We start from the raw sequence: 24,074 nt of genomic DNA on the forward strand, positions 1-24,074 counted from the left end.
TTTCTAAATGGTACAGGATCCTTTGATAAAGCAAGTTTTTAATTTGAAGGAAATATTAATACAATTGCCAACTTTTCCCTGTATATTTAATACTTCTTATATCCCTTTAAAAAGAACTTTCCCTTCTCCAAGATCATGAAAATATTCTCTTAGAGTATCTTACAAAAGTTTCTTTTTCTCTTGCATGTAATTGTACCTTCCTTCTGGGATTGATATCTGTGTAAGATAAGTCATGTTTCACATGGACATCCAATTCACTCAGAATCTTTTTCTGGAGAGACTTTTTTCCCCACTGCAGTGCTACCTTTATCTTAAGCAGAAGAGCACATATGTCTGAGTCTTTTTAAAGACTCTGTATTCTGTTCCACTGTATCATTTGTCTGTCTTTGCACCAATACTGCATTTTCTTAATTACTATAACTTTATAATAAGTCTAGATAATTTTAATTTACAGGGGTTACTTTATATTAACTCCTTTAACTTTGTTCCTTTTCTTACCAACTGTGTTGGTCATTCTTGGTATTTTGTATTTTGTCTAAATTTTGGAATCTGCTTGTTATTTTTCACACTCCCTAAAAAATTAGCATAAGAGTATTTTGATTAAGATTAGATTTAATCTACATAGAAATTTGGGAATGACTGACTTTGACAATTTTGGATCTCTCAATTCATTGACATAATTTTTATTGTTGTTTAGTCACAAAGTTGCATCCAAGTGTTTTGTGACCCATGGACTGCAGTCTGCCAGGCTCCATTGTCCATGGGATTTCCCAGGCAAGAATACTGGAGTGGGTTGCCATGCCCTCCTCCAGGTCTTCTTCCTGACCCAGATATTGAACCCACTTCTGCACTGGCAGGCAGATTCTTTACTACTGAGCCATCTGGGAAGCCATTGACATAATATATCCCTCCATTTAGCTAGGTCTTGAATTTCTCTCAGAAGTTTTGTCCACCTTCTTCTACATTTTTCCTAAGCATTTTATTTATTTTTTATGTTATTAGTATTTCTTTTATGGACGATGTCCTAGGAATGAATTATCTCTGACTTGTTTTCACCTTTTAACATTTTTTTTTTTAATTTTGATGTAATACGAGACACTGAAAAGTTAGAAGAATAATATAAACATTTCCAGATGACCTTTAACTGGAATCCCTCAATGCTAGTTTTTGGTTCATTCTGTCTCATTTCTCTCTGAACATATAAAATCTTTCTGGATTAGGTTGCTGTCATGATGTCCCTTTACCACTAAAATACTATGAGGAATTTCCTTAGTAACCACAGGTTCAGTCCAGTTCTCAGCTGATTGCAGCCCCAGATGATACCTAAGTGCAAGCACTGAAAGACCCCAAAACAGAACTGTTGAGTCTTTCCCAAATTGCTGACTCAGGAAGTCTTAAGCAAAATGAAGTATATATTTTTTCCTCCAGTGGCTAAATTTTGGGGGGAAATTTGTTACACAGCAGTATAACCAGGACACTTACCATGTGACCTGCAGTTAGGTTGGTGCAAAAGTCATTGCTGTTTTGCATTATTGAAATTTGCCATTTGATCTTGGAATGCATTCTTAAATAAATTTGGTTATGTTACACATCATTTAATGTGTATTTCTTGCTTTTTTTTTTTTGCTAATGGTTTATTACTTGCTGCTTATTTCATATGTATTTTAGACTATAGACATGATGTTAGACACAGAGCAATTTCAAGTGATTTTCTTATTCGAGTTCAAAATGGGTCGTAAAGCAGCAGAGACAACTTGCAACATCAACAATGCATTTGGTCCAGGAACTGCTAATGAACATATAGTTCAGTGGTTGTTCAAGAAGATTTGCAGGGCTTCCCTGGTGGCTCTATGGTAAAGAATCCACCTGCCAATGCGGGAGACATGGGTTCAATCCCTAGTCCAGGAAGACGCCACATGCTGCAGAGCAGCTAAGCCTGTGCACCACAACTATTGAGCCTGTGCTCTAGAGCCTGGGAACCACAACTGCTGAAGCCCAGAAGCCCTAGAGCTTGTTCTCCGTAACATGAGAAGCACCACAGTGAGAAGCCTGCGCACTGTAACAAAGACTAGTTCCCACTCGCCACAACTAGAGAAAAGCCTGAGCAGCAGCAAAGACCCTGCAAAGCCAAAAATAAATAAATAATAAAGAATTTTATTTAAATGAAGTTTTGCAAAGGAGATGAGAACCTTGAAGATGAGGTGTGCAATGGCCTGCCATTGGAAGTTGACAACAACCAATTAGAGCAATCATCAAAGCTGATCCTCTTACAATTACATGAGAAGTTGCCTAAGAACTGAATGTTGACCCTTCTACAGTCGTTTGGCATTTGAAGCAAATGCCGAAAGGTGAAAACACTTGATAAGTGGGTGCCTCATGAGCTGACCACAAATCAAAAAACTTGTCATTTTGAAGCATCATCTCTTATTTTACAGAACAACGATGAACCATTTCTCAATTGAATTGTGACCTATGACGAAAAGTGGATTTTATATGACAATTGGAGATGACCAGCTCAGTGGTGGGACTGAGAAGAAGCTGCAAAGCACTTCCCAAGGCCAAACTTGCTGCCAGTCTGATCCACTACAGCTTTCTGAATCCCAGCGAAACCATTACATCTGGGAAGTATGCTCAACAAATCACTGAGATGCACTAAAAACTGCAACACGTGCAGTCGGCATTGGTCAACAGAAAGGTACCAATTCTTCTCCGTGGCAACGCCTGGCCACACATCACACAACCAACGCTTCAGAAGTTTAACGAGTTGGGCTACGAAGTTTTGCCTCACCTGCCATATTCACCTGACCTCTCATCAACTGAATACCACTTCTTCAAGCATCTTGACAACTTTTTGCAGAGAAAATGCTTCCACAACCAACAGGAGGCAGAAAATGCTTTCCAAGAGTTCCTCAAATCCCAAAGCACAGCTTTACACTACAGGAAAAAACAAACTAATTTCTCATTGGCAAAAATGTGTTGATTGTAATGGTTCCTATTTTAATTAATAAAGATATGTCTGAGCCTAATTATAATGATTTAAAATTCGTGGTCTGAAACCGCAGTGATGTTTGCACCAACCTAATAGAATATTTGTCCTCTGATCTTCTGTTTTAATAACTGCCTTATGCTGATCTAATGTGCTTATACATTCATTCTTTAGTTCTTAAATTCAAATATTAAGCTTTTTAGCTCTAGAACTTTTTGTTGTTGTTGTTAAAATTTCTCTGCCAAGAAACACATTTTGTCAATTCATCTTAAGAGCACTTTAATCAGGGCTATTTAAATTCTCTGTCAGGTAACTCTAATAGCTGAATATTTGGGGAAATTTTGGGGAATGTCTTCTTTTTCCTTTTGGTTTTCCATTTGATCTCTTTTGTATGAGTTTTTTTTTTTTTTCCTTCTTTTGGTGACAGACATGGAAGATGAAAACTTTTAGAAATCTTTCAGAAAAGATTTTGCTTTGTTTCTTCTATTTAGATATAGATTAATGCATGCTGCTGCTGATGCTGCTAAGTCGCTGTAGTGGTGTCTGACTCTGTGCGACCCCATAGATGGCAGCCCACCGGACTCCCCCGTCCCTGGGATTCTCCAGGCAACAACACTGGAGTGGGTTGCCATTTCCTTCTCCAATGCATAAAAGTGAAAAGTGAAAGTGAAGTTGCTCAGTCGTGTCTGACTCTTAGCAACCCCATGGATTGCAGCCCACCAGGCTCCTCCATTCATGGGATTTTCCAGGCAAGAGTACTGGAGTGGGGTGCCATTGCTTTCTCCAGATTTAGGTATAGAACACACTATTTAACTCGTTCTCAGTGTAAAGCTTGGCTTAAACAAAAATTGTGGCACTGTCAGAAGCAGACCTCTCCATGGAGAAACTGAACTCTATAATAACTTCACTGCTGTTACAGCTTTCATCTCAAACTCCATCACTAGGTTGTTATTTAGTTTAATTCAGTTTCCTGTTCTTCAACCCAACCAGACCCCTGATCGTTGCTGTTTCTGCAGGAAACCAGACCCAGGTGCTGCCCCAGTGCAACGACTCTGCGTCTGAACCAGCAGGCTCTGCGGCCTCAGAGGAGAGCGCCCCCTACTGCTCAGGTGAGGGTCCCACAGGAGAGAAGATGCTACTCAACCCCTGAGGTCACCACCCCATTGTCCCATTTCTCTTTTCTCAGAGAGCAGACAGCTCCGTCTGGTGGACGGAGGAGGTCTCTGCGCTGGGAGAGTGGAGATCCTTGACCAGGGTTCCTGGGGCACCATCTGTGATGACGGCTGGGACCTGGACGATGCCCTTGTGGTGTGCAGGCAGTTGAGCTGTGGAGAAGCCCTCAATGCCACGAGGTCAGCTCACTTTGGGGAAGGGCCAGGGCCCATCTGGCTGGACGACCTGAACTGCACAGGAAATGAGTCCCACGTGTGGAGGTGCCCTTCCCGGGGCTGGGGGCGGCACGACTGCAGACACAAGGAGGACGCGGGGGTCATCTGCTCAGGTCTGCGCTGCACACTGTCCACAGGCTGGGGGAGGGGGTGGGGCCCTGGAGGACAGGGATCTGAGCCCTGATGGAGAGATGCTGAAAGGACCAGAGAAGGAGGCTTCCTCCTATGTAGCCTGTCTTTCCAGCAGACGTGAAGACCGGGTGCTTTCACTTCCTCCTGCAGCAGCTGAGATTCTGGTCCTTTATTCTCAGTAGTGTTTCCTGACAGAGCTGTTTCTTACAGTTAACACTTGAAAGCAGGGCTCACTCTGCAGTTATCTGTGGGAGTAACACCTGGAAATCCTAGGTTTCCCAGGTTGTGCTAGTGGTAAAGAAGCTGCCTGCCATTGCAGGAGATGTAAAAGATGCAGGTTCAATCCCTGGGTTAGGAAGATCCCCTGGAGAAGGGCATGGCAACCCATTCCAGCATTCTTGCCTGAGAATCCCATGGACAGAGGAGCCTGGCATAGTGCAAACTCAGATTTTTTCTTTACAGTTCTGTTTGCTAGGAGTCTAACTAGGGTCTCTGTGGGCCAACATCCAAGTGTCCACAAGGCTGCATTCTTCCTGGAGTCTCTGGGGAGGACTCCTTTCCCAGCCTTTTGTGGTTTCTGTGTGGCCTCATTTCTTGGCTCAGGGCCCTCTTTATTCTTCTTCAGACAACAGTGCCTCTTCCAACTGTTCTCTCTCACTCACATTTCCCTCTGACTGGGGCTGAGAAAGATGATACATTTCTTAGTGTAGTGAGTTTAAAGATGTGTAAGGCTGGGCTCACATGGTTAATCCACAATATTTGAGCTTTATGTCTCTATCCCAAGGTCCTTATTAATCACATCTGTAAGATCCCTTTTGAAATGTAACTGTCACAGGTTTGGGGATTAGACTGTGGACATCTCTGGGGGTCCATTATTCTGTCAACCACCTCACTCTCCACATCACATTCTTTCACATGTTCTTTTAGAAGTTTTGTCAGGAATCAGGATTCAGCTCCCATCACTGCAGCTGCCCAGTTTGGTCTTCCTCTCTGTTTATTTCTACATTGCTGTGGTAGAAATAGATGTACAGACATTAATGGACAAAGTCAGGTGAAAGGGAGGTAAAAGTCAGTCTTGTCACCCAGTGGGCATCTCCTCCACTGGGTCGGGGTGAATGATCACTATTTCTGGGGTAGAGTAAAACCCAGAGCACTGAGTGGGGTGCTCACTGTGTCCTGTCTCCTCTCTTTCGATCTTAGAGTTCCTGGCCCTCAGGATGGTGAGCGAGGACCAGGAGTGTGCTGGGTGGCTGGAAGTTTTCTACAACGGGACCTGGGGTAGTGTCTGCCGCAGCCCCATGGATGATGTCACCGTGTCCATCATCTGCAGTCAGCTTGGCTGTGGGGACAGTGGAAGTCTCAACACCTCTGTTGGTCTCAGGGAAGGTTCTAGACCCCACTGGGTAGATGGAATCCAGTGCCAGAGAACTGACCCCTCTCTCTGGCAGTGTCCTTCTGACCCTTGGAATTACAACTCATGCTTTCCAAAGGAGGAAGCCTACATCTCGTGTGCAGGTGACTTACTCTCTGTTTCTGTGTCACTGCGAACCATGTAGGACGTCATTAGTATGATTTCATATTTTCAAATCTAACTGATGGGTTTTGGTTGAGTCTACAAAATGTAGGTGTATATTTGTATTTGTCTCTGTGTCTGTTTGTTTGCTGTTGTTATGGTAAACAACTAATTAGATACAGTAATTTCAGCTGCTGATAACATGCACTGACCCTCTCAGCCAAGTAGATGATGAAGCTTCTGTGGTCTCTTGTCATTTGACTGTGACAAAAATCCTTAGTTACTCATGTTTGGGGACAAGACCTCCCACAGCTGTCCCTGAACTATAGCTTCCCATTGTTGCCTCTGCAGGAAGAAGACCCAAGAGCTGTCCAACTGCTGCCCCCTGCACAGGTACGTCAGCCTGCCCCCTCCCCTGTGGCTCCCAGGGGCTCCTTCATCCCACCAGGGCAGTCACAAGAGGGGCTGCTGCCTTTTCAGACAGAGAGAAGCTGAGACTCAGGGGAGGAGACACCGAGTGCTCAGGGCGGGTGGAGGTCTGGCACAGCGGCTCCTGGGGCACTGTGTGCGATGACTCCTGGAGCCTGGAAGAGGCCAAGGTGGTGTGTCAGCAGCTGGGCTGTGGCCAGGCCCTGGAAGCCTTGCAGGCTGCGACATTCGGCCCTGGAAATGGGAGCATCTGGCTGGACGAGGTGCAGTGCAGGGGCCAGGAGTCCTCCCTGTGGGACTGTGCTGCAGAGCCCTGGGGGCAGAGTGACTGCAAGCACAAGGAGGATGCTGGTGTGAGGTGCTCTGATGAGTGAGGGGCTTGGGGTCTGCCCTGGGTGAGCTGGGGCAGCACAGGGGCAGTGGGCTGGGCCGGGAGTGGTGGGGAGTTTGTGTTCAGACATCCCGGGTGCTGGGGCTCTGATCTAGGACAGGGGAGCCAGGAAGACCAGACACTGATGTCGTGGAGACTGAGGGGTGATTTCAGGCTCAAGAGGGAAAAAACGGCTGCTATGCATTCTGGCCAATTCCCTTTACCCAAAGTCCTCTTTTTCTCTTTAGGTGCAAGAACATCTTTGCCCCCGACTACAGCAGGTACTGTGATCCATCTGCAGTCAGGGGAGAATACTGAGATTCTGGGGCCTGTTCTGTGGGGTCTCTGACAGCTCAGGAGAGGAAAGAGTCTGAAGAGCCTCTGGCTGTTGAGGAAGAGCCAGGGCGTTATGTTTGGGAACTCCCCTACCCTGGTTTCCGGGGTCAAAAGGTTCTCATGCCCAGGGTCCAAGTGGGTCTGGTTCCCATGGTGCAGATTCTAAGGATCTCCCACCTGCCCCTGAGTGTCTCCTCATCAGTGAGGTGTGGGTCCCAGGACTGTTTGATGCTCTGTCTCCTGAAGCCCAAGGAGAGGGGATGAGCTGGGTCCTCAGAGGCTGTTTTGGCAGGGCATCTCCCTGACAATCCCTGGCTCTGCCTTGGGGCAACACTGGCTGGAGTGAGGTTGGCTTGTCTGAGGAGGAGACCTGGAGAATCACTGTTACTGTACTTGTATCTGAGACTGGGGCGCCATTGTTCAGAGCTCCTGGAAATTATGGCACAGAGGGTTTCTCTGCCCAGGACCTTCTCCAACCCTCTTTCCTGTTCTGCTTAGGGACCAGACCAACCTCAAATCCTCTCTCTGGCATCTTCTCCCTGCCTTGGGTCTTCTGCTTCATCCTGGGAGCCCTTCTCTTCCTGGTCCTCATCATCCTGGTGACTCAGCTGCTTAGACGGAGAGCAGAGCGCAGAGGTGGGCTGCAGGGGGAACTGGGGACCAGGGAGAGTGTGTGGAGGCAGAAGATGGGGCAGGTGTGAGGAGGGGAACCTGGGGCAGGTCTCTGTTCTGAGTCTGCAGAACTTCATGTGTTCTGTGCTGAGCTCTAAGTGCTGAGTAGACAGAGGCTTTTAGGACTGGTATATGAACTCTCATAAGTCATAGCCTCTCCTGTGAGATGAGACAGAATTGGGGCTGAGCTGTATTTAGGGCCAGATGAGGGGAGAAGGTGCCAACAGGTGCACTGGGTGGGAAGCTATCCTGAGGTCCTGACAAGCCCTGTGTGAACACTGGGGAGATAAAGGGTGTGTCTGCTGGATTGGGGTATCTGGGATGGCATCTCTGACCTACTGAGGGATCTCTCAGCCTGCTGGACCGGGGTGTCTGGGGCAGCATATCTGACCTGCTGGGGCATCTCTCAGCCCTTTCCAGCTATGAAGATGCTCTTGCTGAAGCCGTGTATGAAGAGCTCGATTACCTTGTGACACAGAAGGGGGGTCTTCTGGGCAGCCCAGGTGGGTGTCTCTGCCTGCCCTCCTGGGACCTCTGGTTGTCAACTCTCATTGGCTGTGTTCATCTTCTCAGCATCCGCAGCCCCCAGGCATGCCCCAGACTCACAGAGGCAGCTCCTCCAAAGTGGTAGGATTGCCTCTCAGAGCCCTGTGAGCCCCCAGCCTCCATCTACACTGCATGAGCCAGGCCTGTTCCCTCTCAACCTTAACACTGGTCCCTTGTGTGTGGGGAGGGTCATTCTGTGCATTGTGTGATGTTCGTCTCCACATTAGGCTTCCTGTCAGATGATGAGGACAACGATGACTCCAGATCTGCTCCAGGTAATAGAGATGGACCCGCCTCAGCTGGGTGTTGGGGAGGACAGTTTCCATCATAGAGATAAGAGGCAAGGGAAACAGTTTTCCTTTGATGGAGCAGTAGCATCCATTGTGTCGAGATGGAGTCCATCCTTCCCCTTCTCTGGCTGTTCTGTCATGTCTCACATTTGGAGCTGGGCTCTCTGTGTCCAGAATCACAACAGAAACACATTGTTTCTAAAAATAATATCTGGTAAGCATGATTTGTCAAAATGCTTTAGTAATGCTTAGTGGTATAAGAGTTCCTTTGAGAAAGATGTATAAAATCATGTTTTGGCTTATGGACACTTCAAACTGAAGCATGGTCTTAGAGAAAAAAATCTTTTGAAACAAGGAATGACTGGTGCCTCTATTTAGTGGCTTAGAAACTCTGGGTCAGAAGGGATCTTAGGTATTTCCCAGATGAACCCACTTACTGTGGTTTCATCTGACCACTTCTCTGCCCTCAAAAGCGCCAGATCAGAGGACTGATGCCCCTGGTGAGGATTATGATGATGCTGAAGAGGTACCAGTGCCTCGGGATCCTCCTGCCTCTCAGGGTAGTGAAGAGGAAGTGCTCCCAGTGAAGGAAGATGGTATGAGGTCTCAGACAGGTGAGTGGGGTTAGCTCATCTCCTATAATCTTCAGTCTCTGTCCTGGAAATGGTGAATTTGAGTTCCTCAATGCCCAGCCTCTCTAGAATTTCAAAACATCAGTAATCTCATGCATTTGATGGGCTTCCCTGGTGTCTCAGATGGTAAAGAATCTGCCTGCAATGCAGGAGACCCAGGTTTGATCCCTCCTGGTTGGGAAGATCTCCTGGAGAAGGGAATGGCAACCCACTCAAGTATTCTTTCCTGGAGAATCCCATGGACAGAGGAGTCTGGCAGGCTGTAGTCCATAGGGTCACAAAGAGTTGGACGTGACAGTCTCAATCGTATACTGTCTTTAATGCTATCACACTCCTTGGCAGTGAGGAATCATTCTCCTCTTGGCATTTATGTCTCCATACTGCAACTTAAATTTTCACTTTATATGTGATATGCTTGCATTTAAATTTACAGATTAAGGCGTTTCCTGACAATCCAGTGGTTAGGACTCTGCACTTTCACTGCTAAGACCTGAGTTCAATCCCTGGTCAAGCAACTAAGATCCCACAAGCATTGTTCAGTGGCCAAAAGGAAAAGAAAACTTGATTATTTGAGCATATGTATGAAATCCACAAATAGAATGAGTGTTTTGATAACTCTTCTGTGCTGTCTTATACATGAAAGGTAGTCAGAGATTTTTTAAAATGTACTGCAGTATTGAATTTGTGAGGTATTCTGATAATTTAAGATGAGCTCTGTTTGTATGTCAGCACTAATGTACAAAATCTATGATATGCAGTGGCCTTAACATTAAGCCATATTGGTAGTTCATAGACCAGAGTTTGTGGTCAGCTAAAGTCTAATTTGCTCCAGACATTTCAGTAGCCGAGAGAAGACACTCATTCTCTAGAAAAGAGCATTTCTCCATCTGAGGGCCTGTGTGCTCCCTGGGAAGGGGTGCCCTGTGTTTGCACCTTGATACTATTTGTGGACATTTGGGAACAGAAGTTAACTAAGAGCAGAGCTGGTTTGTGAGTGAGGAACTCATATTTTCCTGTCTCCACTCTCCCTCTCATGATGATTTCACATCTGTCAGTTGTGAGAGGAGAACATTAAATTCATTAGTATGTTCTTACTGTTCTTGGGCATCTCCCTGCTGATTGTGTAGCCTGGAGGCAGATCTTCCCAGAGCTCTTGTGTGAGCACAGGTCCCCTGTGATGCAGGGTTTCCACATGAACTGAGGCCCCAGAGACCACATGAACTGGATCTGAGAGGACAGCTGGGATCCATCCTCACTGTAACTAGTGTGAAACAGCCTGAACCTCCTTGCCCACACCTGGGTCCCAGGGGTGCTTTGTTATCACCACTTCCTTTACTCACTTCCACAACACGGTCTGGTCCCCTTTGTCTCAGTTCTAACCATACTTTTCTTTACTATTTCAGGCTCTTCTCTGTTTGTCTTTGGAGAGGAAGCTGATCCTGGGGAAGGAGAAGAGAGCCCATGGCTGCTCCAGGGGGACAAAGGGGACCCTGGGTATGATGACATTGAACTCAGTGCCCCAGGAACATCCACAGTGACTTTCCCATGATGTTGTATTAAATATGAGATGAAGCCTCAGATATTCTAATTGCCTATATTTCAATACAGTAATACTGACCTGTAATTGTGTTATATGGAAATTGTTCAACATGAAATATTCTGAATAAAGTAACTTTTTGCTGTGTTGCTAATTTAGCAAGTTCCACATTAAATGCTTTTAAAGGATTGGTCTGTTTCTCAAACACCATTTTCCTCAAAGGAAAACAAGATGTACTGCCTTTTTTTCTCACCTCCATCAAAGGCTAATTGAGGACATGACTTTGCCCAGGATCACAAATGCTCCAGGTCACTCTTACTTAGAAAAAGCATCTAAACTTGGTCCACATTCACACTCTCCTTCCTAGCAAGATGAACCTGTCAACCAAAAAATATAGTCAGAACCTGATAGAGTTATTTTATTTGGTGGGAATGTTTAGGACTCCAGGCCCTGGAGACAGCATCTCAGTAGCTCTGAGAAAACTGCTCCAAGGAGGCAGGAGGGGAAGTCAGCCTATATACAAGTTTGCAACAAAGGGAGAGGCAGTCTGAACATCAAGATCAGGTACCAAGTTAAGGAAGTTAGCATTCTGTTATTGGGAAGATGCAAGCCTCTGGTCTCACTGGATTCATTCCTTCCATATGAAGCTCAGCTATCTGGGGCCAACCCTGTTTCCTTATTCACCTCAAGGAGCGGCAGATGGCTGCTTCTTGCATTCCCCTAGCTCCTCAGCAATCACCATGGGGAGTGGCAGCATCCCCTGGATCACAGTTTTGGGAGCCCTCACTCACATTTGGAGACCAGAAATCATTGATGGCTGTGATATTTCTTGTTTATTGATATGGCAGGAGATATTTTCATTTCACAAACTCATGGAAAAAACCCAATCCTGTATGTTCTTCTCTGAGATGTCTCATCACCTGTTTTTAACCTATTCTTGGTCACCAGACTTGGATGTGAGTTTCAAAGTGGGACATTGCCTGGTGAGAGAGAATGGATACAGCTTTCCTTATCCTGCTTAAATTTTCATGGACCAGTTAAAAATCTAACTCTAGGTAACTGCTTCTCCCTTTTTCATTACTCATTCCCTAGGTTACTTTATCTGTTTATTTCTCAAGCAGATATAGATTCCTTTTTGCTCTTCTCCCATGTCTAGTTGATTATCAAATCCTTATGAATCCATTCTCTCCATCCCTTTGTGGTATTTCTTCAGGATGTTGCTATTTCTTGTCTCTCCAGTAATCTATCCTTCTGAGTGAATTATATCAGCTCATATCTCTTTCTAAGTTGATGGAAGGCAAATTGGTGCTCACCACACCCTGCATCCAGGTGGGACAAGAGGGCAAGAAAGTGGAGACCTAGGCAGAGGGGATGCAGAAGAAGGGATGTAAGGAAGATCAGGAACATTTGGGTATTTGTTTCAAATATGTGGATGGAGGTGTCTGATGTGATTGAAAACTTAAAGGAACAATTTCAGAATAGTGGACTTTGCTGAAAACATATTGTTTCAAGATTGCTTTAATCTGGTTACTATTGAAAATGTTAACATGATCCTGCTGTGATGCTTCAGGGTAGAGACAGCTGTCTTACAGGAGTAGCCAAGTAAATATTATCTTTACACAACACGTCTCCCCCACCCCCATTCCATTGTGGACATGTGGAGAAGCTGCTGAACTAATATAAGAACTGGGAGTGTTGGCCTAGCTGTGAGCTGAGTCCACCCAGTTACTGCTTGATGCCTGCATGGTGTCCAGGACTCCAACCTATGCTCACACTCTCAGTCTTCATAGTTCTAGGCTGTGCTTGGGAATGGGAAGATGTCCAGGACTTCTCCCAGGGCAGCTCACATAGCTATTCACCATTGGGAAGTAATGAAATAAATGACATATGATGAAAGAAATAAAGTATACCAGCCAAGAAGCTCAGTGAACTCCAAAAAAATACAGATAAACAATCCAATTCAGGAAAAGAATATGTGAACAAAATGAGATTAAAAGTATTTCTTATCATTATTATTACTGCTTTTAATTTTTGGTTGCACTGGGTCTTTGTTGCTGCACATGGGCTTTCTTTAGTTGCCGCAAGCAGGCACTACTCTTCTTTGTGGACAGCAGGCTTCTCTATGTGGGGGCTTCTCTTGTTGCGGAGCACAGGCTTCAGGTGCTCAGGCTTCAGTAGTTGCAGCATGCAGGCTTCTATTTGCGGTTTGCAGGTCCTAGAGCATGGGCTCAGTAGTTGTTGTGCACAGGCTGAGTTGCTCCACAAAGGAAATCGGTTGTCTTACAGAGATAGAAATGAAATAAGATACAACAGATTTGTAAATGTAAATATGTAATCCAACTCAGAATACTCTAATATACAAAATATACAGTGAAAGTCGCTCAATGGTGTCCGACTCTGCAACCCCCTGGACTGTCCATGGAATTCTCCAGGCCAGAATACTGGAGTGTGTAGACTTTCCCTTCTCCAGGGGATCTTCCCAACCCAGGGATTGAACCCAGATCTCCCACATTGCAGGCAGATTTTTTACCAGCTGAGCCACAAGGGAAGCCCAAGAACACTGGAGTGGATAGCCTATCCTTTCTTCAGGGGATCTTCCCAACCCAGAAAACAAACCAGGGTCTCCTGCATTGCAGGTGGTTTCTTTATCAACTGAGCTATCAGGAAAGCCCACAAAATATACAACGAACTTGTAAATGTAAATGTGTAATACAACTCAGAATACTCTGTGCTAACCAGTTAACTGCAGTCTAAAGGAAGTATTAAAATAATTATAAAGAAAAGTTTTTTGTTAGTGGATATACAATATAAAGAGAGGCAAATTCTGACATCAAAAACAGAAAGTATAAGGGGATAAAAAGTTATAGCTTTTGTATGTGATTGAAATTAATTTATCAGACTGTTGTGTCTGTAAGATGTTATACATGAGCCTCATGGCAACAAAAATGTAAAAACCACCCTTATGGCATAAAGTGAAGAGGAACTAAAAAGGCTCTTGATGAAAGTGAAAGTGGAGAGTGAAAAAGTTGGCTTAAAGCTCAACATTCAGAAAACGAAGATCATGGCATCCAGTCCCATCACTTCATGGGAAACAGATGGGGAAACAGTGGAAACAGTGTCAGACTTCATTTTTCTGGGCTCCAAAATCACTGCAGATGGTGACTGCAGCCATGAAATTAAAAGACGCTTACTCCTTGGAAGGAAAGTTATGACCAACTTAGACAGCATATTGAAAAGCAGAGACATTACTTTGCCAACAGAGGTCCGTCTAGTCAAGGCTATGGTTTTTCCTGTGGTCATGTATGGATGTGAGAGTTGGACTGTGAAGAAGGCTGAGTGCTGAAGAATTGATGCTTTTGAACTGTGGTGTTGGAGAAGACTCTTGAGAGTTCCTTGGACTGCAAGGAGATCCAACCAGTCCATTCTGAAGGAGATCAGCCCTGGGATTTCTTTGGAAGGAATGATGCTAAAGCTGAAACTCCAATACTTTGGCCATCTCATGCGAAATGACTCTGGAAAAGTCTCTTGGAAAAGACTCTGATGCTGGGAAGGATTGGGGGCAGGAGGAGAAGGGGACGACAGAGGATGAGATGGCTGGATGGCATCACTGACTCGATGGACGTGAGTCTGAGTGAACTCCGGGAGCTGGTGATGGACAGGGAGGCCTGGCGTGCTGCAATTCATGGGGTCGCAAAGAGTCAGACACGAATGAGTGACTGAACTGAACTGACAGTAGAGTCACGAAAAGTAAAGAGAAAGAAGTCAGAGCACACCATTATCCAAAGTTATTAGCTCTCAGTTCTAACTGTTCTGCAGAATAGTTGAGTTGTCCTGGTCTCTACAGCATTCTTCAGGATCAGCCTCAGAGGACTTTCCTTTCACAGAGTGAAAGATGAATTAATCTGCCTTTTTTTTTTTTTTAAGCAAAAAAATCTTTCTGCTGCTAATCTCCTTCTTTATGTCATACAGACAGTGCAGCTGTACTTTTTAATTGCAAACTTTCTTTCTGTGATGTTGCTGTGAGGTTTTAATTGAAAAACTGCCAAATGATAAATCATATGAATAGCTTGTCTCCTCCATTGGGTCTGATTAAAACTTAATAAGAGGCCACATGTTAGTATGTTGTGGTTTGTCTTGTGTATCCTTAGAGATGGAGATTTGCAGTGTTCATTGTGACATGTCTGTTGGTGATAAGCTCCCTCTGTTTGAAAATAAAAATTTGCCCTGTTAATTGCCGAAAACATTTGCCTTTAAAACAAAAATGTCAGTTAGCTAAGTGATGTCCTCAAAAATAGTTCTCTATATTTAAGATAATTTCTCTTAAATGTCTAGCAGGGTCTAATTCAGTCATTCAACAAACATTATCTGAGCATCTATTAAGTTATAGAGAGTGGAAATGCAGAACTTATACTCATGTACAGGCCTCACTCCAATCCTGGGCCCTGGAAGGGCCTTAGCAGATACTTGTGGCCTGCAGTAGCCTTGGGTAGCATGCCCAGATGGGGAAGGAGTCAATGATAAGGAAAAGAGAATCTGTTCACAGACTTTTAGATGTTAAAAGAGAAACACATTTTGCTATATTTCCAGTGTTCTTAGGCTTATCTGCAGGCTGGACTCAGCTGCATCAAAGCTCCACGTACAATAGAGCATCGGGTCATAGAGTTTAAGTCTGAGCAACCACTCAGCCTTTGAACTCTGAGTGCCATCCCAGTGGCACTAATCTTGAGTTTAAGTGGTTTAAGAATGACCACCTGCAGGAACTCAATAGCTCTGGAGTTGGTAATTACATCAGTTCTGAGCAAAGGTAGATTAATCATGAAGGTAATGAAACCTCACCTTCACAGACTGTCCTTGCACCAACTTCTCCCATGTTCTGAGGCAGGCCCTAGGGTTGTGCTCACAAAGATATAGGTTTTGAATGTGCCGTTTTCTTGAGTTGAGAAAAAAAAATTAGCAAAATTATTTCTTACCCAAACGTGAAGAATTATTTCTGTGGAAAATTCTTCAAAGATGGGAGTACCAGACCACCTTACCTGCCTCCTGAGAAATCTGTATGCAGGTCAAGAAGCAACAGTTAGAACCAGACATAGAACAAAGGACTGGTTCCAAATTGCAAAAGGAATACATCAAGGCTGTATATTGTCACCCTGCTTATTTAATTTATATGCAGAGTACATCATGTGAAATGCTGGGTTGGATTAACCACAAGCTGGAATCAAGATTGCTGGGAGAAATATCAATAACCTTAGATATACAGATGATACCACCCTTGTGGCAGAAAGTGAAGAGGAACTAAAGAGCCTCTTGATGAAAGTGAAAGAGGAGAGTGAAAAAGTGGGCTTAAAACTCAACATTTAAAAAGCGAAGATCACTGCATCTGGTTCCATCGATCCATGGAAAATAGATGGAGAAACAATGGAAACAGTGAGAGACATTATATTTTTGGGCTCCAAAATCACTGCAGATGGTGACTGCAGGCATGAAATTAAAAGACACTTTCTTCTTGGAAGAAAAGCTATGACCAACCTAGACAGCATATTAAAAAGCAGAGACATTATTTGCCAACAAATGTCCATCTAGTCAAAGCTATGTTTTTTCCAGTAGTCATGTATGGATGTGAGAGCAGGACCATAAAGAAAGTTTAGCACTGAAAAACTGATGCTTTTGAACTGCAGTGTTGGAGAAGAATCTTGAGAGTCCCTTGGACTGCAAGCAGATCCAACCAGTCAATCCTGAAGGAAATCAGTCCTTAGTATTCATTGGAACGACTGATGCTGAAGCTGAAAATCCAATGATGCAGAGAATGATGCCACCTGATGCAAAGAACTGACTCATTGGAAAAGACCCCGATGCTGGCAAAGATTAAAGACAAGAGGAGAAGAGGACAACAGAGGATGAGCTGGTTGGATGGCATCACCGACTCAATGGCCATGAGTTGAGCAAGCTCCAGGAGTTGGTGATACAGGGAAGCCTGGCATGCTGCAGTCCATGGGGTCACAAAAAGTTGGACACTACTGATTGACTAAACTGAACTGAAAGGGGAAGAAGTTAATTACATACATGGAGCAGTAAATGCACAATCAGATTTGTTCAGGAAATCAAGAAGAAACAGGGGACTTAGAAAGCACATGCTACCTTTTCATTAGTACAGGATTGGTGGAAGGTGAAATAAGATCAGAGATGATGGACTGACTAACTCAGAGGAAATGAGAGCTGTTTAAGGATGAAGGTCAAAATGCTAAGAGGCAAATTTGGGAAACTGAGACTGACTGTCAGCACAGAGTAATTTAAAGGGAACAAGAGATGCACCAGGGGTGGGTGGTCTTAAACAGGACTTAGGTCTAGTTGTTTATAAATCAGAAATGGTGACTGAGAAACAACCAAGCCCAACAGAGGAAGCAAGGTGAGATCAGAGGGAGTAGTTTGAGATAAAGACACAGAAGGAAGAGGAGATCCAGGAGAGTATCTGCTTCATGTGACAGATTCTGTCTTCTTTTCAAGTCTTCTTTCTCCTTTGTATCCATCGGAAGAGACTCTGTTCTGCTGCTGGAAAAAGTGACCCCCAAATCTCACTGTCTCTCTCACACACACACATATAGACACACATACACACATATAGAAACATACACATACATACATGTGCACACACACACTCATCACAACCTACAGTTGTTAGTGATTAGTGAGACTCTTACATGTGCACCATCTGGAACATACAACTTCTTGGGCAGAAAAGAGAGAGACTAGAGAATCACATTTGGGCTTTTCCTGCCTCCACTCAGAGGTGACACAGGTGTCACCACCCACGTTTCATTGCCCAGAATGAGTCCCTGAGGACTGGAAATACAGCTGTTTGATGAGTATTACTGTCTATCCACATCCCTCAGTAGAACTCTTGAGAGCAGTGCTGTCAGTTTTTTCTCACGTTGGAGAAGCTACTGAGGTAGAGCTTTGTGCAGAAATTGAATGTGCTCCTACCCTCCCCAAGTGGGATTTGAAGGCATTTCCTATTTTTATCCTTTGGCTTGTGTGTCTCTGACTCCTTATTCCACCTCAGTCTGTGCCAGGTGGGATTAGTCAGATTTGTATCTCCCCTGTCCCCCACCTCCCTTCTCCACTCAGTATCACTAACTGCAGGGTGATTTTCAGCATTTGTCCATGAATTCACTTCTTTAGTTAGCCAATATTTGTTAAGCTCTTTCTATGTGCCTTTACTTGACCTTAAGGAGACACTGAAGAGTAAGACATAATACTTGCTCTCCGTAAGCCTGCACTTTGGAGACCATATAGTATGTATAAGAAAGTTTATATAGATTAAATAGATGCAGCAGTAAGTTTGAGCTGGAGGAATTAGAAAGAATTCACAGAGGTGAAAACTCTATGCATTTAAAAATAAGAGAAGATTTATCAATTTTATTTTTGTAGTAGGCTTAAAAATGTGTCCTCTAGAATTCAAATATACGTAAATGTAATATTCTCTATTATTATAACTGATTTCATCTTGTGCACTAGCAAGGTGTGTTTGTATGGATTGAAAGTTCCATAACATTAACACAGACTCTCCCATTTAAAATTTGTCCCTCAACTTAGCTTGGGTTCATTGTAATAACTGTCTTGTCATTTCTAGTTCAAGCTCCCTGCTGAGACTGGTTTTCCTCTATTTAAAGAGTCATCTTCTTTTCTCTCCTCCCACAGATGGTGTCTGGGGTGGGAGGGCTTCTTCGTTTCCAACAGCAGTGGGGAAGAGTCCTTGGTCTGCTTGCTCTCCACTTAGAATCTGCTTGTCTTTGATTTAGTAGCTTTGATCTGCTCTGGTCTCTGGGTATCTGATGCTGCACTATGGAGGAGTGAATGAGGCCAATTCAGAGCCATACTCTTGGTTCAGTGTTGCTGGTTATAGACTGTAAAGGGGTGAACAGAGATGATGGGCTGCATCACCAGCTCATGACCTTGCTCCTTCTTTTACGCCCTTGTGATGAAGTGGTCTTTGGTAAAGGAGACTTTACGAACCCTGGTACCATCCATCCATGCAAGGAACACAGATGGTGAGGCAGGTCTCCAATGCTTTGGTGTAACAACTCAATGAATTATTTCCTTTTAAATTGTGTACCACTATTTTAATTTAAAAATATTTTGCATTTTAGTCACTCTGTCTGATTGGTCCTGAGGAAATGTTCCTCAAACAAGCAGATTTAATTATTAATTTCCTGGCAAAGAGATTACTGAACCTCTGAAAGCTCTATTTTTTTCATGGTGATTTGGGAATAATGCTGCTGCAGATTGTATTGCTTTACCATAAGACCAAGTAAACAGTCTAAGTTAAAGAACAGAATTCTTCCTGCTCTTTGCTTCTGCACTTCTAATTCAATATGAAAGCTGTTAAAATAAAAAAATTTCTTCCTGTTACAGTTACGTGTGGTTTGAATTGAAAATGTGCTAAATGATAAATACATAAACATCCTGACCACTTGGCCATATCTGGTTAAGACAAGAACAGGAGGCTTCATGGCCTTCACCTGTCAGGGTGCTGTGGTTTATCTTCTTTATCTTCAGATATGCAAAGACACTTGCAGCTTTTTTATACGTGTTTAGAACTGGCTCACTCAGCACTGCTCTTGGAATGGGGCTAGCCTTGTTTCTGGTATTGCAATTTACTGCATTCATTGCAGCAAAGTATGAAGTGAACCATGCATAGCTTATACCATTTAATCATATTGAAATATCATTACAAAAGTTGACACAACTTGCATTGTGCTCTTAGGTCCTCACAACAAGTTAAATTATTTCTCAAAAGATTTCTTTTGATTGAAATGATTTGTGTAAAATACCTGGCTGACATTCATTCATTCAGGTATACAAGAGACATCATTTAGGATTTTTAATCAGCAGGCATTGGGGATAAGAAGGTGAATTATACAAAGAACCTTTACCAAGTCCATTTATAAAGTAAAATTAGCAAGTAAACAACTTAATTCATGAGGTTCACAGTTGATAAGGTCAAAGTTCATGAGCAGTAGAATGGGAGACAGAGAGAAGGGGTGATGTGTGGAAGACTCACAACTCTGGCACCAATCACCATCATAGCATGTCAAAACTCTGGGAGAATTTTGATAGCTCCAGTCAAGACTCAAGATAACAGAATTTAATTCCTGTTCTAGAGTTCTGTGATTCCTGGGATGGGATGGAGAGAGGGGCCCTAATATTGTTTCTCTATCACTACTATGTACTACTAGTAACTAAAGGTTATATCTCTTACTAATGCCAACTCATTTAATTCTAACCAAAACTCTGTCATCTAGGCACAAACATAACTCTCCTTTTACAGACTGAGCCACTACACAGAGAGTGTAAGGACCCTGTACAAGGTCACACACATGGTGTGTGGCTGAGCTCTGTGTCATGACAGAGCAAACTGGCTCCCAAGTCTGTTCTCCTGACACCTGAAGTACACTCTCTCAAGTTCATTGTGGACAAAGTTGGTTGGTGTCCTCACTAAAGCTTTCCTCCATCAAATCTTGGATGAGATTGGACACTGAGATTTTATGTGTCAGAGAAGACATACCTCCATCAGAGGATGAGTTGGTCCATGTTGACGCTGCACTCCCAGCTCTGGGGTAGTGGGTGCTGGGGACCCTATACTAGCCCTGAGTTAGCCCCTCCTTTCCAGCCCACCCCTCCCTATAATAGAATCTGGAGCCCCTAACAGTGTCTTATCTGTGAGATCTCAATCCCGAGGTAAGACCGTATGTACCTGGTCCATTGAATGCACCCCTGTGTCATCCTGTGGGAGGGATGAGTGGACCCCAGGAAGCATGTCGTGTGTTCTAGGTGTCTGCCTCATGGATTTTGGTGATGCTGTGGAGTTCATAACTGGGTAAGGAATGATGACTCTGGGCCCCAGGGGGAGTAGAGCATTGACTCTAAGCGACTGAGCAGATACTGGTCCTACTCCAGCCCTTGAGTTTATATTCTGGTTTTGACATTTATAATCAGTTTTATCATTACTGTGTCAAACATACAGAAGGAGTTGGAGTTCATGTACAGATGGGGGCTTGGAAGTGAGAGGAACACAGAACAAGTAAGTGACTGTTGTAAAATAAAATATTAGCACATTTAAATAGAAAGAGAGAAAAAAAAATGTTTTCAATTGACTTTTCTCCCTTTTCATTTACCTGAGTCTCAAATAGGAAGGATAGGCATGACAGGACAGAGAAGCAGCTATGTCTGATGACCAGGATGAGGAGTCCATCTGGTCGGGGATGTGACAGGGCTGTGGACTGGCCCACAGCTGCCCTCAGTGTTGGCTTCACTGAGACCTTAAGGTGTGTGTGTGGGGGGGTGGGGCGCATAGAGCCATCCATCTCTGACCTCTGGTGGGGACTCTGAAGTGTGTGTGTCACAGATGTGTCCTTCCCCCATCTCTGCTGAAATGATGAGAGTCAGACAGGTGAGGGGGCCTCAGTATGGGCTTGTGTGGACCACAGGGGTGCATCATGGGAATCTTTAGCCTTAGCGGGCATGAGGCATGGGGGTAGCATGTTAGTGACCTTGAGTTTTTTCACTATCTTATATCCCCTTACTGTCCTTCTCAGTCTTTTTTTCACCCCAGGACTACTTTCTGGTTACCATCGGGGGGCTTCTTCTGATCAGTGAAAACAGAATGAGGCAGCAATGGCCACACTGAACTTCAGCCCCTTCTGCTTTGATCTGTCCCCTCATCCACCCGGGCTTCCATTCTTGTTGCCGCTTTTCCTGTTAAACGTAGAATGAAGGAGGTGGGGTGACTGATAGTTTCAGGCAGCATGAACCCTTTTCTTTTCTGCTTCACAGGCCTCTACTTTGACCCCTTGCCTGTAGCTACTGTGTAGCATAATATTTTCTATTTTTCCTTTTGTCTGGGGTAGTTCCTTTAAATTATATTTTGCATCTTCTTTAGTAATGGCTAACAATACAATGAATCTTATCAAACCAAATTGTCAATATGCAAAGAGGGAAACTGTAAAGTTTAGGAAACTTAAGTCTTTCTAAACTACATGTTTTATTCTAGAGATCCCCAAATCTGATTTTGGCAGGCTAGAGTTGAATGATGACTCCTACTTTCTCTTTGCTTCATATAACAGCAATCTCTTTCTCTCATGAAGCATTATTTGGTGACTAGCTGAAAGGGATATTTCACACAAACTGAAATGCAATAAAGGGGAAGGGATTTAGTGTGTCTGAAAATCCCTTATAGGGCTTCCCAGGTGGCTCAGGAGTAAAGAACCTACCTGCCAATGCAGGAGACACAGGAGACGTGGGTTCAATCCCTGAGTCAGAAAGATCCCCCAGAGAAGGAAATGGCAACCCACTCCAGTATTCTTGCCTGGGAAATCCTGTGGACAGAGGAGTCTGTTAGGGCTACAGTCTATGGGGTTGCAAAGAGTTGGACACAACAGAGAATGCATGCACGTGCTTCAGTACCCAGGCTACAGATCCTTCTGAGAAGGGGGGAAAAGACAAGCAAACTCATCCCCTCCACTTGATGGGTCCCACCTCACTCCCACCGTGGTCACCTATGAATTCCTGTGCTCCTGGTCCTCACTTTCTGCTGGCCTGATAAATATGCTTGTATTTCAAGCCTTCTTGTAGTTCTCTTCTTTGTCCCTGAGCTCAGTCCCAGGGAGGATCAATGCTTGATTCCATCAGAAATATTCTCCACAGGCCAACAGATCCCCTCCTCTGACCCTGACAGATCTCACAGTCTATGGTATTGGTCTGGGTGATCAGATGAGAAAATGTCACTCATGCTTTTTGATGCAACTTTTCTACACCAGCCTCGGTCATGGAGCCCGGCTCTCAGGACCACGGAAGCAGGAGGTCGAAGGACCGTATTGTTCATATAAGGAGATATTGAAGATGCAGAAGTTCATTGGTGTCTGAGCTGCAGAAAGTGGCAGATGCAGCCTCCGATACTGCCTGAAATGGTGAGAGGTGTCGCTATTGGCTCCCAGGAGGGAGGGTGTAAGGGGTGGTCTATATAGACCCCGGTCGGCACCCTGACACCTCCTCACAGGCTGATCCTGCAGCTGGGACTGTGACCTTGAGGACGTGAAGTCAAGATGGCTCTGAGCAGACACCTCTCCCTGCGGGGACTCTGTGTCCTCCTCCTCGGCACCGTGGTGGGTGGTCAAGGTAAGAGCTGCCCCTCTGTCCTGGGTCCACAGCAGGGAGTGGATGCCTTGGTGAAGGGAAAGGTGTCTGGAGTTCTGGAGCCGAGCATCAGTGTTTTTGACCAAAAAGGAGCCACACCAACTGTGAATACTGGTCCCTCTCCTGTGTGGGGTCCACTGGTCATTGCTGCAGATTTTACAGAACAGTGAGGTTTGGTCTGGACCGAGCTGGGTCAGCCTGAGTCCCTCCACTGTCTCCCTTGTTCTCAGGGAGTTTCTAAGAGTCCCAGTGGCTCCTAGTGTGCGGAAGGTCCAGTGACTGCCCTCAGCTGGGACTCTGGGCTGTTCCCACATGCTCCACAAGCCTGATGTGTGAGCACTGCCCCTGGGTCCCCATGTTTCCTGTGTCTGTGCTCCTGTAGGCTCTGTGCTTGTGTGTGTGTGTGTGTGTGTGTGTGTGTGTGTGTGTGAGGGTGCATGTGAGGGTGCCTGTGGGTGTATGAGGCTGTATGAGGGTATGGAGTCTGTCTATGTGAGAGGAATGGGACTGCTGAGCAGGGACTGAGTGTGTTGGTCTGTGAAGCACACAGGGTGCCCACAGGGTCAGGTGTCATGTCTGTTGCATGTAACCAGATCAGAGATTATTGTGTACCTGCCTGCCTCTCTCTGGGTCCTCTCTCCCATCCTCCAGCCTCTCATATTTCTTGCCCTGCCTTAAAATATAAATTTTATTTCATCAGGCATTTAGTAATTTTCAACATTTCTGCTATTACAGAAAAAGTTGCTCTGAGTTTTTCTGTATTTAAATGTAAGGACTATTCATGATTATTTCTCTAATGATGTTCCCTGGGTGGAACTGTTGTTTCATGGGCTATGAATATCCTTAAGGCTTTTGGTGCATAGAGAGTAAATGCCTTTTGAAACGTTTGCACTGAGTTTTATTTTCACTAGTATTGTGTGAGAATATTAGTTTCCACTTACCCTCACCAACATTTGCTTTTTATCGAGCTTTAAAATCTTATCCAGTTTCATAGGCAAAAACTAGCATATATTCACTAATTTAATGCTTCATTTCCTCCTTCATTGCTTGCTCA

The 24,074-nt window shown here is 44.4% G+C and overlaps 2 protein-coding genes across 2 annotated transcripts in view; both read left to right on the plus strand.

Moving 5' to 3' along the window:
- LOC113893404 (antigen WC1.1-like) overlaps positions 1 to 10,979 on the plus strand; it is a 29,918-nt gene extending 18,939 nt beyond the window's left edge. The window contains 11 exon segments of the mRNA XM_027543406.1: positions 4,003 to 4,095; positions 4,173 to 4,487; positions 5,707 to 6,021; positions 6,371 to 6,412; positions 6,500 to 6,832; positions 7,067 to 7,099; positions 7,653 to 7,790; positions 8,237 to 8,329; positions 8,600 to 8,647; positions 9,136 to 9,276; positions 10,698 to 10,979. Coding sequence (XP_027399207.1) covers positions 4,003 to 4,095; positions 4,173 to 4,487; positions 5,707 to 6,021; positions 6,371 to 6,412; positions 6,500 to 6,832; positions 7,067 to 7,099; positions 7,653 to 7,790; positions 8,237 to 8,329; positions 8,600 to 8,647; positions 9,136 to 9,276; positions 10,698 to 10,843 — 1,697 coding nt within the window. The 3' untranslated portion in view covers positions 10,844 to 10,979.
- An 11,931-nt stretch (positions 10,980 to 22,910) lies between these two features.
- Positions 22,911 to 24,074, plus strand: part of LOC113893405 (antigen WC1.1-like) — a 37,263-nt gene continuing 36,099 nt past the window's right edge. Inside the window, exon 1 of the mRNA XM_027543407.1 lies at positions 22,911 to 23,002. Within this exon, the coding sequence (XP_027399208.1) occupies positions 22,930 to 23,002 (73 nt within the window). The 5' untranslated portion in view covers positions 22,911 to 22,929. The remainder of the gene's footprint in view (positions 23,003 to 24,074) is intronic.

The sequence above is a fragment of the Bos indicus x Bos taurus genome, chromosome 5 (assembly GCF_003369695.1).
Source record: "Bos indicus x Bos taurus breed Angus x Brahman F1 hybrid chromosome 5, Bos_hybrid_MaternalHap_v2.0, whole genome shotgun sequence".
NCBI classification, from domain to species: Eukaryota; Metazoa; Chordata; class Mammalia; order Artiodactyla; family Bovidae; genus Bos; species Bos indicus x Bos taurus.